At 45.7% G+C, this 18,919-nt stretch overlaps 1 protein-coding gene across 2 annotated transcripts in view; it reads right to left on the bottom strand.

Moving 5' to 3' along the window:
* Positions 1-12,220, bottom strand: part of PAPSS1 (3'-phosphoadenosine 5'-phosphosulfate synthase 1) — a 62,182-nt gene extending 49,962 nt beyond the window's left edge. The window contains exons 1-3 of one of the 2 annotated variants that reach the window (XM_019534135.1): positions 11,997-12,220; positions 2,452-2,566; positions 196-431 (exon numbers count right to left, since the gene is read on the bottom strand). In XM_019534135.1, the coding sequence (XP_019389680.1) occupies positions 196-431; positions 2,452-2,566; positions 11,997-12,056 (411 nt within the window). In that variant the 5' untranslated portion in view covers positions 12,057-12,220. Of the gene's footprint in view, positions 1-195; positions 432-2,451; positions 2,567-11,235; positions 11,290-11,996 lie in introns of those variants that run through there. The other variant, XM_019534136.1, reaches the window with a different exon arrangement.
* Positions 12,221-18,919: the final 6,699 nt, after the last annotated feature.

Raw genomic sequence — 18,919 nt, 5'->3', positions numbered from 1 at the left:
GATAAAAAGATAGGTCAGCATACTCTATCATCTGAGAGAGGTTAACATGACAACTCCTAGAACTCAAAAAATTTTCCTTGAGTGACACTCTGAATTAAGTTCTATGCATCTTTTTTTGTGCTGAGACTTTAATATATTAATGATTCAGCTGCACTGCAGCACCCTAAATGTAAAGCTTGGCAAAACAAAACTTACCTGAGTGTAAGGAGAGATAAAACTAGTGATGCACACCAGACCAGCATCTGCAAACAACTTAGCCACCTCGGCAATACGGCGGACATTTTCTTCCCTGTCTTCTGGAGTGAAGCCCAAATTCTTGTTAAGGCCTTGGCGAATATTGTCACCATCCAAAGTATAGCATGGAATGCCATGGCATACCAAATATTCCTCCAATGCCATGCTAACTGTGGTCTTCCCAGCCCCCGACAATCCTAAAAAAAATTAATTCCAAAAATAAACATATACATTGAGCACAATAAAATTCACTATTTTACTATGATGATCGAACAAGAGATAACAAGAAAAGCAATTAATTTCAGTGGACTCTCTATGGACACTCATGTCCCTCAAATATTCTCAACATAAAAGAAACTAGGCCAGAAAGGCTATGGCAAATAGAAGCATCACTGTTTACAATAAAACACTTACTTGTTTTGGCTCCATTCCACTGAAAGTGAAAAATACCAGAGACGGATTAGAGTACTGCTCATACAAGACTTCTTGCAACAGCCTTGATTAAACAGTAACGAGTAGTTTAAGATAGCTCATGATCAAATCCAGCACCAAACTTAAGCACATGCTTAATTGTAACAGGAGTTTCATATGTTTATCATCAGTAAGACTGCTTATGTGCATCACATGTGTTACATGTTTTTGTATGTTGCCAGATGCTAATCTCTCACTATTTCAAGGCAAAGCATGTCATGAAGCTACTGGCAACAAGGCTAAGGAAGAACTAGAAATATGGTACAGCACTATACCAGCAGTAACTTGTAATTAATAAAAAATAACAATAATAATTGGTTTTGTAGCTATACGAAGCAGGAAGTGCTCTAGAGAAGACTGTATTTGCTAATAAACGGAGGGAGATTCTTTCTGAGGGGAGATTGTTGGATCAACCTACAGGGCAACAAGACAGACTACCTGTCTGGTTCTCCTTGCTACAAACAGGCAGGCGAATTCTATAAGGGCTTTGTAGTTTAAAAAAGCAATACCTTACATTTCATTTAAAACCACTGGGAAAACAGCAAAGCTCCCAGAAAAAAATAATACTCTCTGAAAGGCTTTCCCTAGTAAGCCAACCGCTACGTATTCTTCATAGGTATCTAGATAATGTTTACTCTGGCACTGTAATTAACCAGTTGAAGAGGTTCAATAAGTTGTCCCACAACACCAGTGGAATGCAAAAGGCCACCAGTGAAACTCCAGTAGTTTCATAAGCTCATAAGCGCAGTAGTTATCATAAGATGTGGGGAGAGGTGGGCACACTAGAAGGAAGAGACAGGCTACAACTAGATCTAGACAGGTCACAGGGGTGGGTGGATGAGAATAGAATGGGATTCAATACTGACAAGTGCAGGGTACTGCACCTAGGAAGAAAGAAACAGAAGCATACCTGTAGGCTGGGGAACTCCCTTCTCATCAGCAGAGAGGCAGAAAAGGATCTTGGAGTCATTACCGATTCCAAGATGAATGTGGGCTGCCAATGCGAGAACACGGTCAGGAAGGCTAACTGCACCTTGTCATGCATCCACAGATGCATCACGAACAGGTCCAAGGAGGTGATCCTCCTCCTCTGTGCAACACTGGTCAGGCCGCAGTTGGAGTACTGCGTCCAGTTCTGGGCGCCGCACTTCAGGAGGGATGTGGACAACATGGAGAGGGTCCAGAGGAGGCCCACTCGCATGGTCAGGGGGCAGCAGGGCAGGCTCTACGAGGAGAAGCTACGAGACCTGAACCTATTCAGCCTCTACAAGAGAGGGCTGGGAGGGGATCTGGTGGCCATCTATAAACTTACCAGGGAAGACCAGCAGGTACCAAGAGTAACAAGGAATAATGGCTATAAACTGACTGAGAATAAATTCAGGCTAGACATCAGGAGGCACTACTTCATAGTCAGGGCAGCTAGGATCTGGAACCAACTTCCAAGGGAAGTGGTGCTCGCTCCTACCCTGGGGGTCTTCAAAAGGAGACTAGACAGACACCTCGCTGGGGTCATTTGACCCCAGCATTCTTTCCTGCCATGGCAGGGGGTCGGACTTGATGATCTGCTCGGGTCCCTTCTGACCCTATGAACTATGAAACACCTACTGTTCTTTTGTTTTAATTTAAAGGCGAGTCCCCCTTCATGAAGAAAAATGTTCAAAACAACAAATGACGAAGCCTCTTTAAAATAGGAAGCTGGAATGGGTAAACAGAAAAAGAAAAGCTTTAATAAAGCTTTGAGTCTACCTGTTAACCAAACTGTGCAACCACGAAAGCCACCTCTTGTCCCGACCACTTGGCCTCTCTTGTTCCGGCTGACATGATGGGCTTGGTATGTGACGTTGGTGGCTCGCTGCATTCCCTGTAGAAAGAAGAACAAATTGATTAAACTGTCAGCTTTTCAAATGATAAATTAAGTTGCCATGGTCTGTCAGAAGTCATTCACATGTCCGAACTAAGACTTAGAGGCAAATCAAAGATAAACACCTGAACCAGTCTAAGGTGCACAGACTAAAGTGCCCAAACAGGCAGCACACAAAGTGGACTCCATGCATTACAACCTCCTGTCTCCCTGCATCTGAGGTGAGGCTAGTTACTCAAGTACTGTATTAAAATATAAATTGCTTACGTACCAGACAAACCGAGTCATGCTAAAGCTCCTGGCTACAGTCCAGGCCTTCCTGAAACTAAGCAATAAAATTGAACACAACACTTTCTGTGGCACCGGGAGATAAGAGTACGGAGATTGTTGTGCCTTGCTCACCTAGTGCACCAGTTTCCTTATAAGCAGGGATCCTGGTTTTCTCTGATCTAAAAAAAATCCCCAATTTTTGGACAAGTTGCCCTGTCAATCCTGGGGGTGGGCTCTGGTAAAAACAAATCCTGTTCGTAACAGCTTCAGTTTACACATTGTGGAGACCTTGGCCTGGCTGTACGAGCATTCGTGGTCATCTGGTCAGGTGCTGGGGGACTGGAAACTGGCTAATGTGGTCCCAGTTTTCAAGAAAGGGAGGAGGGAGGGCCCAGGTAACTATAGGCCTGTAAGCCTCACCTTGGTACTCGGGAAGATCTTGGAGAAAATCATCAAGGAGCACATCTGTGGATGGCCAGCAGGGGAGCTCATGCTCAGGGGCAACCAGCATGGGTTCATCAAAGGCAGGTCCTGCCTGACCAACCTGATTGCCTTTTATGACCAAGTAACTAAATCCTTGGATGGTGTCACCGTGGACGTAGTCTTTCTAGACTTTAAGAAGGCCTTTGACACTGTCTCTCACCCCATCCTCATCAATAAATTAAGTAACTATGGCATTGATGCCTACACAGTTGGATGGGTAAAAAAACTGGCTGATGGGGCGCACCCAGAGAGTAGTGGTAGATGGGTGATACTCAACCTGGCGAGATGCGAGCAGGGGGGTACCCCAGGGCTCAGTCCTCGGGCCCACACTGTTTAACATCTTTATCAGCGACTCGGACGAGGGGGTGGAAAGCACGCTGTCCAAGTTTGCTGATGACACTAAGATGTGGGGCAAGGTGGACACACTTAAAGGGAGAGAGAGGCTGCAAATAGATTTAGACAGACTGCAAAAGTGGGCAGATGAGAATAGGATGGGGTTCAACGTAGATAAATGCACGGTGCTGCACCTTGGGAGAAGGAATCCACAGCATACATACAGGCTGGGGAGTTCCCTCCTTGAAAGCACAGAGGCAGAATGGGAACTTGGAGTCATTATTGACTCCAAGATGAACATGAGCCGTCAATGCCAGAAGCAGCCAGCAAGACCAGACGTACCTTCTCATGCATCCAAAGGTGCATCTCAAGCCGGTCCAGAGAGGTGATACTCCCACCTCTATGCGACTTTGGTCAGGCCACAGTTGGAGTACTGCATCCAGTACTGGGTGCCGCACTTCAAAAGAGATGTGGCCAGCCTGGAGAGGGTTCAGAGAAGGGCCACCCACTTGGTGAGAGGGCTGCAGGACAGGCCGTACAAGGAAAGACTGAGGGACCTGAACCTGTTTAGCCTCAGCAAGAGGAGGCTGAGGGGGGACCTGGTGGCTGCCTACGAACTCATCAAGGGAGATCATCAGCAAATAAATACAGCCCTTTTCTCCCCAGCACCACCTGGGGTGATGAGGAACAATGGTAATAAGCTGATGGAGAATAGGTTTAGGTTAGAGATCAGAAGGCAATATTTTACAGTTAGGGTGGCCAAAATCTGGAACTAACTTCCCAGGGAAGTGGTCCTCACCCCTACCTGGGGCAAATTCAAGAGGAGGTTGGATGATCACCTGTCTGGGGTCTTGTGAACCAGCATTCATTCCTGCCTGCGGCAGGGGGTCAGGCTAGATGATCTGTTCAGGTCCCTCCTGACCCTAGCTACTATGAAAGGCCGCGTGCAATCAGTGTTAACCAAAGAGTGACAATACAGGTCAACAGAGGTTGCACTTCACAACGTGCACCCGCAGGGCCCTGAAGGGGAGCAGGACAGGGCCGCGGGCAGCTCATCCAGCGGCCACCTTCTTGCCTCTGCGCACCTTCCTAGGGCCGTAGTGGGGACCTCTGCTTCCCAGATATATGTACTGCAGGTGGGGGTGGGCTGCCTGCTGCGGGCTCAGGCTCCCGCCCTGCTGCCCACCCCCAGGGTCGCTGTGACCTGGCACTGTAGGGTACAGTGAGGCCATGTGGTAAAGCTGCTTGCCACTGCAAGCTCCATACTGCCCTGGTGAGGCATCCCCGTCTGTGCAGCAGCAACAGGGACATGGGTGCAGGGCTGTGCCCCTCACTGCTGCCGCATGGGCAGGGGACACATTGCCAGGGCAACAGGGAGCTTGCAGCAGCAAGCAGCTTCCCTGCACAGCCCCAAGTTGCATCCGCTGGGCTGCAGAGGCCCTGGGGAAGGGCAGCAGGGTGGAAGCCCGAGCCTGCTCCCGGCAGCCTGCCCCACACACAAATCTGGAGAGCAAGGGTCCCCCCTGCCCCTCCAGGAGTGTACACAGCAGCAGGAAGCTGTGCCAACCCCCCGCCCCCCAAGCCCGCAGCAGGTAGGCAGCAGGGGGTGAGGGTGGGATCCACTCTGCTGCAGCAGCCACTACCCCCTCCTGCATGAGGCAGGGAGCTGCAGACCCAGGTCCCCGGTCCCACTGCCCTGGCAGGGCTGGGGGGGCTGTAGGGGGCAGTGCGGGGCACCAGCAGGGCCAAGGGGCTGTGGTTGAGAAGTGAGAGGCCTTTTGTTTTACTCTCAGATTTGGGAGGTTTAGAAGAGAATTTGGGGTTTTTTTGTTTTTAATCAGAGAAACCAGAATCTCTGGTCATCAGCTCCTAAACATAGAGACAGTCTTTCCTCTAAACAGCACTCTGATCAGTTCTTCAGTTTTCCCCCTAATTTTGAATTTTAAGCATTCAGGCTTGACTAGTAGAACTAAACACCCACAGTCATGTCATGACACTACAAAAATAGGATCACATTTATCTCAAAAGATTGGTTGCACTGTTTTCTGTTTTGCATGCGCAAAGGTAAATAAATTCCTACTCACGGGGGTGAGAAAAAGATCTCTATCTCTTTAAAGAGGGGCTGGACGGATCTCGTGAACAGCTCTGAACAGACGCACTTTATCAAGGAGCTGCTGATGAATTTACTCTTACTTTGGCATAACAAGGAAGCAGTTGCAACACAAATTCAACCAAGCATACAGCTTACCAATTATCACTGGGCAGCCTGAGCTACCTTAAACTGGAGCAACAACAAATGACTTACTGGAGCCTCAGGAGATCTGGCACCACTGACCTAAGAAATGGAAAGTTACCTCAGTTTCTGTTTCTTAACATTAGCTTGTTTGCTTCATCCTTCTCCAGACCTGACATGTTCCACTACATCCAACAAACTGATTCTTTAGCTTTAGGGCTGTATGAAGACAGGAATGGGAAAAGCAGGAACAGCCCTGCTACACTTGCCTTGATTTTTGCTGAAGTATTTTCAAATTTTTTACTCAGTCTTTGGAAGTATTTAAATACATCCTGCATAGGAGAGAACAAACACACACAGGCATGCACACGTACGTTTTGATTTTTTTGCTTAAGTTTGTGAACCTTGTGCTGGACATTTACCAGATGTTTCTTGGAAGTCTAAGCCAACCAGTTGGATACCAGCTCTAAATGGAAGGGAAGACAAGATAAGAGGCTACCTGTGAGAGCCACAACTTGTTTTTCACAAAAAAACAAGTGAAACTGTCATGATTCCTGCCAGCTTCCCCTTGCACAGTAAAAGATCTTGTCAATTTAAAATCTAAAAGCAATTACAAGTGCCTCAGGCAAAAGAATAATGCCTTCACATTTGGGTTTATCATCATCATTACTGTTATAATTATTATTATTATCATCATCATCACCATCATTGTTGTTGCTGTTGTTTTCTTTAAAAAAGTTTAAATTTTCTCTCTATTGGCTTAGGCCCCCTGAGTTGCTATGGAAGACTCCCAAATTACCAGCAAATGGAAAGAAACTGGATTCATCATCAGTTCCTGTTCTTCCTGCCTCCAGAAAGAAAAGTTCATGAAACCACAGCCAATATATTAATTCACTGGACATATGAACTTGAAATATATTCAAGAAACAAAATAGTTCATATGTATATAAGGAACTGGACATAATCCAGAAAGGTGGCTGGCTAGACTTGCTTCCTGATTTCAAAGAAAAATTACTTAGGTGTGAAATTGGAACGGCTGGCACTGCAATGGGGAAAAAACAAGCATCTCTACTCAGCCCTGTTCATCAGGTTGCACTTTAGGAGCAAGAAAAAAAACAGAGCTGTGCAAAGCTTCAGTCCCTGACTCAATTCGACGGAAATTCGAACTAAAGCACCCGGATCATCTTGTGCATCAGCATCCCTGTGCTGAAAAATGGTGGTGGGCGCACTTTAACTAAAGCTTGTCGAACAAGCTTTAGATAAAAAGCTCCCACCTCCATGACGCTGGAGTATGGTAATTAGCTCCAGCAAACTCGATTAATCAAGCCTGCTCCAACGCACTGTAATTACAAAGCAGCAGAGCAGCTTCACTGATTTATAGGCACCTTAAATTTTAAAAAACCCCAAACATATTTCATGAAAAACACACACAATGCTGACATTTCATAATTAGCTACCTTTTGTAAGCAATAACGTCAAGACGGACCACACCACATTTAATTGCTGTTCATGCTAAGTGCACTTGCACTATTAAACAATACCTCCACGTATTTCAGGTCAGAGTCTCACAACCCTGAAAGCACAAGTAACTTGAAGTCCATTTTTTTAACTATCCATCTTACCCTCTATGTAACTTTGAAGTCTAAGAAGGCAAAGTAGGGATGCACCTTATAAGCTAAATGAATCTCAGATAATAAGAAGAGAAAAACAGAGCCTCTGATTCAGTTAAGTTTTCAAGGTGCAACTCTCCTCTGCCTTCTTACTGAGTTTTTTCCCCCTCAATAAGCTAATGCAACCCTAGAACTCCTAGAGTCCACATCCAAGAACCAATTCTTAAACACTGAATGAAATCCTTTGTTAGTGTAAACACTGAAATACTTTATGAGAAAAAATGAATCAAAGGGGAGTCACTAGTCTGTTTTCCTGTCCACCTGAAAAGAAACCACAGAAGCGTATGAAAAGGTAAGGCCGGTTTTAAGAAGCCTTTCAGTTCTAATAATGGGCAGAACCAGTAATAAAAGCTGTCTAAAAATACAAACAAACATTTAAAATCAATATTCCTTTTGGGCGGCAGTGCAGAATGTATTGGGCCCATATTTCTCATACCAAGCAGAGACTGTTATAATACAGAAAGCCAAGTTCACCCAATGAAATCACTGCAAAAAGGGATGACTTTAGCCTGTTTTCTAAATTACAAGCAATAATGCCTTGCAAAACTACGGTTTAAAAATTAAGACAAGATTAAGGTGGTTTATATGCCTACCTTCCTCAACACAATTCATTTAATTTATTGTTAATTTATTGCACCAAGCTATTCTGGGATCATAACTTAGATATGCATATGTTGACCAATGTAGTATCTCTAAATAAGAACTGAAAAGCCAAAAAGGTTTCCAACAACTGCGACTCTACCTTTTATCTGGCACATCTTTATATAAATATTACGCTAACAGTATACCACCTTTCAAATGAATTTGTAGCAAACTAGAGAGAAATATTACCACTAACTGCTTTGTTAGTACTACAATATTAACTGCACTGGAAGAAGATGCAATAGAGAGACCTTTTTCTCCAATTTACATGTGGTCTGTCCAGACCGCCTACTCCCATCCTGCCTTTTCCAGTCTTGTGGGGAATTCAGTTTGAGAGTTCAAAAGGACCCCTCCCCCAGCTTTTTCAGTCTAGCTTTATAGAACAGACTCATCCAGCCCTCTGACTTCTACCCATGATGCTCATCTATGCTGGCACCAATGATACTGGCAGGGGTGCCTCTGCACAGATCAAAAGGGACTACAGGGATCCGGGTGCAAGGTTGAAGGGGACAGGGGCTCAGGTGGTGTTCTTCTCATTCCTTCTAGTCAAGGAAAAGGGCCTGGGGAAGGAGGAGCACCCATCTTCCAGATGGTGTTGCCAACAGGGCTTCTGATTCTTTGACCATGGGACATCATTCCAAGGATTGCTAGGATGAGATGGGATCCACCTGATGAAGAGCGGGAACAGCATCTTTGGAGACAAATTCACTAGCCTACTGAGGACTTTAAATTAGGTATGCCAGGAGATGGAGACCAAAGCCCTGAGGTAAGCAAGGTGACTTGAAGGAAGCAACAAGCAGGACGGCCTCTCATTCTTCCTGAGAAAGTAGGACAGCTAGTTACCTCGGGCATTCTGTACACAAATGCACAGAGCTTGGGAAACAAGCAGGAAAAATGGGAATCATTGCAGTCATTAAACCATGAATGATACGTGCCTCCTGAGGTTGGGGGGTGGGGCACAGTGAGTACTTGCAGGCGGTGCCAGTGAGCAGGGATGACCCGCAGACAGCCCCAGTGGCAGCAGCAGCAAGGGCAGGGCAAGTGGGGACTGCCCACAGGCAGCCGCAGCAGTGTCAGGGGTGAGTAGGGACCACTCATGGCCACCATTCACACTGTCAGCAGCAGAAAGCGGGGACCGCGTTGGCAGCAAGGGCAGGGATGCAACCACCCGCAGAAGCCAGCAGCAGCCATGTGCCCTCCTGTGCCCCCCCCACATGTTGCCCATGCATCAAACTATGATGTGACTGGAATAACAAACTTGGTAGGACAGCTCGCATGACTGCAGCACTGTCATGGATGGGTATAAACTGTTCAGGAAGGGGAGAAGAAGAGGAACTGAGCTTTCTACAAAAGAGCTGTATGTTTGGCTCAAAGCTCCAGTATGAAACTGGAGATAGGCCTGTTGAAAGTCTCTGAGCTAGGGACAGAGGGAAGAACAACAAATGTGATGTCATGATGGGTATGTGTTATAGACCACCAGATCAGGAGGATGAGGCATCATATTGAGTTTTATTTAATGGTAGAGTTCTGCATTCTAACCTCTTGTTGGAAGATGCTGGAGGGCTACTTCTTGTTACAGAGAACTAAGCTGTCTGCAAGACTTGTGAAAAATGACCGACCTGATTTTGTTTGTCAATAAACCCGTCTGTCTGTGCAGTACAGTGCCATGGGAGTGATAGTAGAAAGAATAGAATACTTTATTAAAACCTTTGGATACAGCTGCGTGGTATATATTCTATATTAGGTGTTTTATGTTACAGGAGTAGAGAAACACATTACTTATTCACAACACTCTATGCTGCATCTGCAGACATTGTGCATCTACGCAACCAGCTCCAATGATAATATGCACCATCCTCCCTTTGGCCTGCCAAACGCACTGGTGGATGCAACCCCTACAGGGATAGGTCATGTGTGGCTCTTCAGTATTAGGCTTTCAGTGTGAACAGATGACAAGCATGAAAAGCCATGCACAGGAGCCTGAACACAGAGACAATCTGTAGAGAGGACATATACTGAACAATAAAAGGTTGGAAAGGCAGTCTGGCTACACTTCTTGAACATTTCCATCAGAAGCACCATTCAGTCTTAACTCTGCTCAAGTAAAATGACAGTGACAAGGATAAGGTTCAAGCAGCTTTCATCTAAGTCTTGGACACTAGTGGTAGTCAAACCTTCAGAGATCTTTTGACAAGATGGCTAATGGAGTTACATTCTACCTAGTTCCTGCAAAAAAAAGGTACAAAGCAAAGTTTTCAGCATACCACACTTCTTCATTATATTTGTTCCAAGTTGGCCAAAAATAAGCCCTCACTAAACAGAAAAATAGGTCATTGGAAACATTAATTAAAATTCTGACAAATCATTTCCCCAGTTAGGGCAAAGCTTGCAACACCTACTTTGAAGGCTGCATTTGTGTACTTCACTACTAGTTTTGGAACTACTACTAGCTCCATTCCAAGCTCTCTCAAACAGAAATAAAAGAAAAGAGGTTACATCAAGACAATCCCTTTTTAGCAGGCCAGCCTAAACCTGTGCAAACAAACAGGTTTTAGAGCTAAATACCTGACAGAACACCTTTGGCTTCTGTGAAAGTCACCTTTACAAAAGGTTATTTTCAGGTGACAGAGGTGCATTTGTTTTGCTTGGCTTTAAAAAAAAAATGTAAAGACTTTTTCATTCAAAACGTTACCTTTGGAACCCGAGTTACCTTTCAGCAAGGCATAAAAAGAAAACAGTGTGTGTGCCACTATGTTGCTCTTTCAAACACCTTCCAGCTCAGCATAACATGCCTGGTTGAACTCAGTCCTCCTTTCAAACACTTAATTTCTTCTTCTTTAAATACTTTCTCTCCCATTAGAAACCTCTCAGTGTTCTGGGGGCGGGATGGGGAAAAGGGTTAAAAAAGGGCCTTTTTCTTAACTTGGACCGTACACCGAGCTGCCCACACCTTCACAAATCAAGGCTGTGGTTCATTTTCGTGCCTGGCCATGAGGTTCCCTAGCCCACTCTATGAAATAACCACATTGCAAAAGAACCTCAGTCTCCAGCTGCCCCAGAGCCATGAATGGCTGCATTGTGCACCAGATGCTTGAAGCCTCCCGTCTTCCTCGGGCCGCCCAGCTGAAGAATCACCTCCTGCAAGACAGGGTCAGACCCTAGACCCCTCCCCACGTTTCTCCCTCTACAGTCTTCCCTTCACCCACTCCAACCTGCAAAAGGTAAGTAAGGGCAAGTGAAGGCAGAGGCTCAAGGGGCAGGCTCTCTCATTCCCAAGGGCAGTATTTAAAGCTGTTCTGCCTTGATGCAATGGGGGTGGGGGTGCATCACTTCCAATCTGCGCCTGCCCTTCCCCAAATGCTCCCAGATGCTGATATCTTTTATTACACCAACTTAGTTGGAAAAATTGTTCTTTACAGGCTTTCAGACACAAACACCCTCCTTCAGGCCTAAAGAAGAGTGTTTGTGCCCAAAAACCTGCAGAGAACAATTTTTTCCAACTATTCAGTTACTGTAGTCAAAGGTACCCTGTCTACCCAAAGACCCGTGCCTGCCTGCATCCAATGCAGCTACAACCAACATCCCTGAGGCTGAAGCCTCCAGATCCTCATTGCTGCAGCCAGCTTCCCCCCTTGCTACCAAGGGGCTGGGCTTGCATTTTATTATTTCCATTTATATTTTTGCACATCTAATTTTTTTCCACGTTTTGCCTTTTTGTGTGTGCACATTTCAGACCCGCCCACTGCCACATCACCAGACAGACAGACAGACACCCCCTCCCCCTCCATCCCCAGCTCACCCAGCTTTGCGCCCTGTTGCTCAGCTTGACCTTCTTGCAGCGGCTGCCAGGCTGTTCCATCCCGGGGTGGGCGGGAGGGAGGAGCCGGGGCTAGGGGGATTTCCACGCGGGACGTTCCTCCCCAGACGCAGCTGCTACAGCAGCCAGAGCGGCTAGAGGGAGGGGGAAGGGGGGCGGAGAGAGAGGGAGGCTGGCTCCTCCCCCCCGCCGCTCACAGGCACTGCCACGCACCGAGCCGGTCCTAGCGCATGCGCCAAGCCATAACGTTGCCACCGGGTGGAACGCAGTCCGGAAAAAAAAAAAGCGGGGGGAGGAGGACTGGGGGACTTCCGGTGTTGCCGTTCTAGCCACGCTGCCAGCCCCTCTCTACTGTCCCGATGGGCTGGGAGAGATAAGGGGTGCAGGGGAGAAAGCACTTGGTCCAATCAGGGCAAGGCAGGGGAGGGGCTGCATCCCCCTCCCTCCACCCAGACGGGCTCCAGGGTGGCCCCTCGCTCGCCTCAGTAGAGGGCGGCCCCGTTTCCTAGCGGTGAGGGTGGGTGCATTATTGCCCGTCTTCACCTGGCCTTGATAGTAAGAGTAGAATCTGCAATTTACATACGTATAAAAGAGCTAAGTTTTTCACATTCCCGAAGCACAGACCTTAAGAACAACGCCAACAATCATGGGGGTTGGGCGTACTGGAGAGGAGAAGGGTCTGGCGGAGTCAGAGCCCTTGTGCCCTGGATCCTCTGTATGTATAGTCTCTGCCCTGGGACGTTGGGATAAAGAGCCCCAGAGAAGGGAAGGAGGCACAGATTTTGTCCTGCTCCTAGATGTGTGCACTCTAAATATCCAATTTAGAGCTCTTGCTGCTTCAGTCAGTCTTACGTGGATCCCCACCCTGCCTTCTGACTTAAGGCTAGGGTGCAAACATGCCTGTCTTTGCCCTTAGGGGCCAAGCCAGCCCCATGGTGAACTGATGAAACTGTGTTGCAACGCAGTTCCTGCCTGTTGTGTCATCACTGTCTCTACACCCCGGAGACACATGGCAAGATCAGAGGGTTGCAATCAATGCGCTGGTGCCACACCATGATGGCAACCCGCATCCTGGTTTGGTGATAATGTTAAGGCAGACCCCATGCATTGCGTGGGATTGCACAATTGGTGTGGTGTTGTGAAGTTGCAACACACAACTCCCACTCCTTAAATGGATTGTCAGATGTGGTAGTTCTGTTATAATTGGGTTTGAAAGAAGGAGTGCATCTTAAGATATCCAGGTTCAGCACTGTCCAAGTTAAAACCTAGGCTTGCAGGAGGCTGTCAAGGCAGTGAATTCACAGACCTAAACGACAAAGGGCTCAGTCTGTCAGACATAAAATCCCTCCAAATGATTCAGCATATTCTCCACTGTAGCTGGCCAATTCTGTCAACCAGTGTGGAGGGTGAGGGGGCAACAAAACAGGGAAGGAACAGAGAAGAAGAGAGAAGAATGGTGCTTCTGTTTTTGATCTCAGAGGCATGCCAAAATTCAGGGTTCTGCAAGTTATTCCAGTGAGAAGGAGTAATGGGTGACAGAGTCAGCTCTTTTTGCTGAATTCTATTTCTTTATAAGAATGTACAGTCCTGTTTTCTTGAATGCAGGAGAATTCAAACGAAAGAGTTTCCCGACTCACCACTCCAAAGTGCTTTCAGACAGCACCCCAGATTCAGAAGCTCATTCTTTTGTTTTTTCCTAGGCTTACACAATTCAGGCTATCAGGCCTTCTTATCAGTCTGTTGCTGTGTGCTGCTTCCTCTCTCTTGCTAACATGCACCCAAACTCCTTTCCAAAATGATAGCCAGTTAAAACATGTGCTTCATGTGATACATCTTTTCCATGTATCTTGAGTTGAATCTATCAGACTCAATTAAACTGAGCATAATCAACATATGTAGGAAACACAGACAACTAATAAGCAAATTAAAAGCAATCATGGAAATGTTCCAATTCTAATATTTTGTACCCCATGTTACCAAAAAAAAAAAAAAAAGCAATAGCCTCTGACTTCACAAGCAGCTATATTGGTTCACTCCCCTGTTATATTTCAGGAACTTATTCTCAATGGGAGTTTAAAAAGAGATATTTTTGGACTGCTTTATGACTTGTGCTAGTTTTCAGAGGGAAATGATACTGTACTTTGAAGGACTAAAATGAACTAAAAAACTAAAATTAAACTGTGTACTGCATGTTATTTGACTCCTTAGTGAGAAACAAAAAGTCACTATTCAAGGGAAGGTATTAATTTACATCCAGAAATGAGGAAAAGCCTTTCAAAGATGTCAGGGTGATGTTTTTATAGTTAGCATTGCATATTCAATTAAGGTTTTAAACTTCTTTGAAACAGGAAAATAATAATTTACATGTTTGCATTTGCAAGAGCAAATCAGAAATGTAGTAGTAAATTCAATGCAATGTTTAATGGCAGAAAAAAATACATGCTAGAACCGTTGTTACATACTGAGATTCTCTCTGACATCTGCTGGGAGGGCACTACAGCAGTGCACAAGCAATCCAAGTTTTTGGAGAGTGTTGAGAACGGCTTTGTCATGTTGGAGAGGCCAACTAGTGGCCATGCTTTTTTTGACCTGCTGCTCACAAACCGGGGAGAATTGATGAGAAATAAAGAAGTGGATGGCAACTTGGGCAGCAGTGACCATAGAATGATTGAGTTTAGGATCCTGAAGAAAAGAAGGAAGGAGAGTAGCACAGTAAGGACCCCGAACTTCAGAATAGTTGACTTCAACTCACCCAGAAAACTGACAGGCAGGATCCCCTGGGAGGCCAATCTGAGAGGTAGAGGAGTCCATGAGAAGTGCTTGTATTTTTAAAAAAAACCTACTTGAGGGCACAAGAACAATCCATCCCAATGTTCAGGAAGACTAGCAAGCATAGCAGAAGACCAGCTTGGCTTAGCAGGAAACTCTTCAATGATCTAAAACAGTGAAAGGAAGCTTACAAGAAGTGGAAACTTGGACAAAGAACTAGGAAGAAGTATAAGAGTATTGTTCAGGCATGCAAGGAGAAAGTGCTCACTCTGCGCTGCAAGCGGGCACATCGCCAAGGCAGTATAAGGCAAGTACCTTCTCAGCTGTTCCCTGCTTCGCACAAAACAAATTTGCATAAAGTATACCTTTACTTTACCAAAGCTTTTGATAACAGTCTCCCACAACATTCATGCAAGTAAGCTAAGGAAGTACAGGTTGGATGAATGGATTATAAGGGTTGTCAGGCTCCACAGGTAGTAATCAATAGCTTTATGTCTAGCTGGCAGCTAATATAAAGTGGAGTGCCCCCAGGGTTGGTCCTGGGGCTGGTCCTGTTCAGTATGTTTATCAACAACCTGGGAGATGGAATGGAGAAAACCCTCAGCAAGTTTGAAGATGATACTAAGCTGAGGGAGTAGTAGATACACCAGAGGGTAGGGATAGGATTCAGGGAGACCTAGACAGATGATTGAACCAAAATAAATCTCATGAGGTTCAATAAGGACCAGTGCAAACTCCTGTACTTAGGATGGAACAAGCTCATATATCAGTACAGGCTGGGGAATAACTGGATAAATGGCAGCTCTGCAGAAAAGGACCTGGGAGTTACAGTAGGCATATGAGCTAACAGTGTGCCCTTGTGAGGAAGACTAATGGCATACTGGGCTGCATTAGCAGGAGCATTGCCAGCAATTGCCCTCTATTCAGCACTGATGAGGCCACATCTGGAGTACTGTGTCCAGTTTTGGACCCCCCACTACAGAAAGAATGTGGACAAATTGAAGAGGGTCCAGCAGTGGGTAACAAAAATGGTTAAGGAGCTGGGGCACATGACTCCTGAGGAGAGACTGAGGGAACTGGGCTTATTCCCTTTGGAGAAGAGAAAACAAAGTGGATTTAATAGCAGCTGTCAACTCCCTGAAGGGTGGTTACAAAGGGGATGGAGCTAGTGTTCTCAATGATGACAGATGACAGAACAAGCAGCAATGGTTTCAAGTTGCAGCAAGGGAAGTTTAGGTTAGATACTAGGAAAAACTCACTAGGCGGGTAGTAAAGCACTAGAACAGGTTACCCAGAGAGGTGGTGGAATCTCCATTCTTGGAGGATTTTAAGAGCCAGCTGGACAAAGCCTTGACTGTGATGGTCTAGTTGGGGATGGTCTCCAGCTTTGAGCAGGGGGTTGGTTGGACTAGGTGACCTCCTGAGGTCGCTTCCAACTATAATTTTCTATGATTCTATGATTCTGATCCTGACAGAGACAGAGACTCTTATACGCTGAGATAAATGGATCATTTCGCACAGACTTCTGAAGACTGTCAAAGCAGCAGCAAGTAGCTAACAAAATGAGGCTTACAGATTTCTTCCAGCTTGACTATTTGTTTGGAATCAGGTCAGACTTAATTAATTTTTTTTATATTTTTTTCCAAATATATGGCATATGATTGAAAATAAAGATAGAATCACATGAAACATAACTTAATTTGAATAGAAATATAAGTGTTAGTTTTGTTTGAAGCTGGCTAAATTTTGTGGTATAGTTCCACTCTCTCATTTGTCAAAGATCTGGTCAGTGTGGATGTTAGAAAGGGGCAGTGAAAGAACAGCTATTTCTGTGTCACTCTGTGATTGGTATAAGTTAGAGCAGCCTAAAGACTGCTCCAAAATATACCAATAGATGATCAGTGGAGCAGCTCCTCATATTCCCACCCCTTTTTTTCAGTACACAACCTGTGCTGGTAATTACGTGGGGATACAGGAGCCAGCTCTGTGCTAATGAAGATTCCCTCCTGCTGCACAAAACTATCTGCTGGCCACTCAATACCAGAATCTCACCCCTTTGTGCCATCCAAGTAACACAAAGCAGGCAGAGCTGAACCTTTAATCTAATTTATGGTTAATTCATGGTTTGGGGAACAAGACCTCTCTGAATGCTCTCAAGGGAAAAAACTGACTTTAAACCTTAATGCTCAGCGGTCTTAATAAAGATGGAAAAACATTAGGATCCAAGCATACAGGTAATTGCAAAGGAACTCCTGGGTCCCACCTCAGCAAATATTGCAAAGAAACTGGTATAAAAGTAGATGAGCAAGGAGAGACTCATAACATGATTACAAGCAATAACTCTCCTGACCAAAGGAATAATACTTTCTCAGAGAAAACAAGAACATAATTGACTGAAACTTTTTGCAAAGCTATTTGTGGAACAGCTATACCTCTAGCTGTAAACCTGATCATAAAAAGTAATATAGACTTAGATTAGATATACAGGACAATCAGTAACATTAAGAGGTTTTATTGATGCAAAACTCTGAAGTACAGATTGCATGCTAACAGTATTTGATAACCTTGTCTCAACAAAGGTTTAAGTAGGATTTTTGTCTCTGGAAGATATGTAAGTCAATCCTGTTCCATTTAGGTAGCACTGTGGTTCCCATCTTCATAATATCTTAGCATTTTCCAAGTATTTAAAGGGAAGTAAAAACAACATTCTTTTCATCTATGTAAAACAAGTTTATATGATGTTTTAAAGACTCTGTCTGTACAATTTTATGTGAGGTTGTGAGTTCTGTAAAGATACACTATATGTATCTTTACCAAGTTAAGTCCATTGCAAATGTGCATACCTTTATCTTTTTGTTGTGTTTTTTACTTGTATTTGGGGCCACAGTTCCAAAGTGTGAGTAGCGGTGTCCTAACTATAAAGGATCATTAAATAGATATGTTAAAAAGAGACCTGGGAGACTATGGGGGACAGGGGGACTACCACCACTGCTGGCCCACTGAGCAACCCTTGCAAAGCCAGCGGGCCAAGGCACTTAAGGGAGCCCACCCGTGCCCCAGCTCTGGTACAATCTGTGGGCACGGCAAGTGCCCCCAAGGGGACACTTGCCTGCCTGTACACAAATGACAGGAGCTTGGGGAATAACCAGGAGGAGCTCGTCCTCCTGCTCAATGCAAATAATTATGACGTCATTGGGATAACGGAGACCTGGTGGGACTCCACCCATGACTGGACCTCTAGTATAGATGGCTATACCCTGTACAGGAGGGATCGTGTTGACAAAAGGGGCGGGGGTGTAGCTCTCTATGTTAAGGAAAGCTACATGTCCCTGCAAGCTGATATTGGCGACCAGGTGGATGACTGGAGACCCTCTGGGTTCAAATTCATGGGGAACACGGTACAGGGGACACAATGGTGGGAGTCTACTACAGACCTCCCACCCAAAGTCCTGAGCTTGACCAGGAGTTCACCTGGGAACTGGCTGAGGCCTCATGCTCCAGGACAATGGTTGTCATGGGTGACTTCAATTACCCGGAGATCTCGTGGGAGAACCAGTCAGCAAAATCCAAGCGGTCACAAAGCTTCCTCTCGTGCGTGGATGACTTCTACCTGACTCAAGAAGTCTGTGGGCCAACAAGAGGCAAAGCGCTGCTCGACCTGGTACTGGCTACAGGGGATGACCTAATCGACGACCTAGTGATCGATGCGAAGCTGGGTGACAGCGACCATGCGCTGATCACCTTCACCATCCGCCGTAAAGCTGGCAAGTCAGTCAGCAACACGGAAGTCCTTGACTTCAGAAAAGCTGACTTTGACAAGCTCAGGAGGCTTGTCAGTGAGGCCCTAAGGGACCATGACTCCAGGGAGAGGGGAGCTCAAGAGGGGCAGTTGCTCCTCAAGGAAGTGATCCTCAATGCACAAGTTAAGTCTATTCCATCTCAAAGGAAAAGCAGCAAGAGGACACAGCAGCCCCCCTGGCTCTCCAGGGACACAGCAGACCTCCTAAAGCTAAAAAGAAAAGCCTACAAAGGATGGAAGATGGGATTCATCTCCAAGGAGGATTATTCTGCACTGGTCCGGTCCTGCAGGGAGCAAACCAGGAAAGCCAAGGCTGCAACTGAACTCCAACTAGCTT

This window comes from Crocodylus porosus, unplaced genomic scaffold (genome assembly GCF_001723895.1).
Source record: "Crocodylus porosus isolate Cpor-Errol unplaced genomic scaffold, CroPor_comp1, whole genome shotgun sequence".
NCBI lineage: Eukaryota > Metazoa > Chordata > Crocodylia > Crocodylidae > Crocodylus > Crocodylus porosus.
Note: the sequence above shows the minus strand (reverse complement) of the source record. Positions and strands in the feature narration are given on the sequence as shown.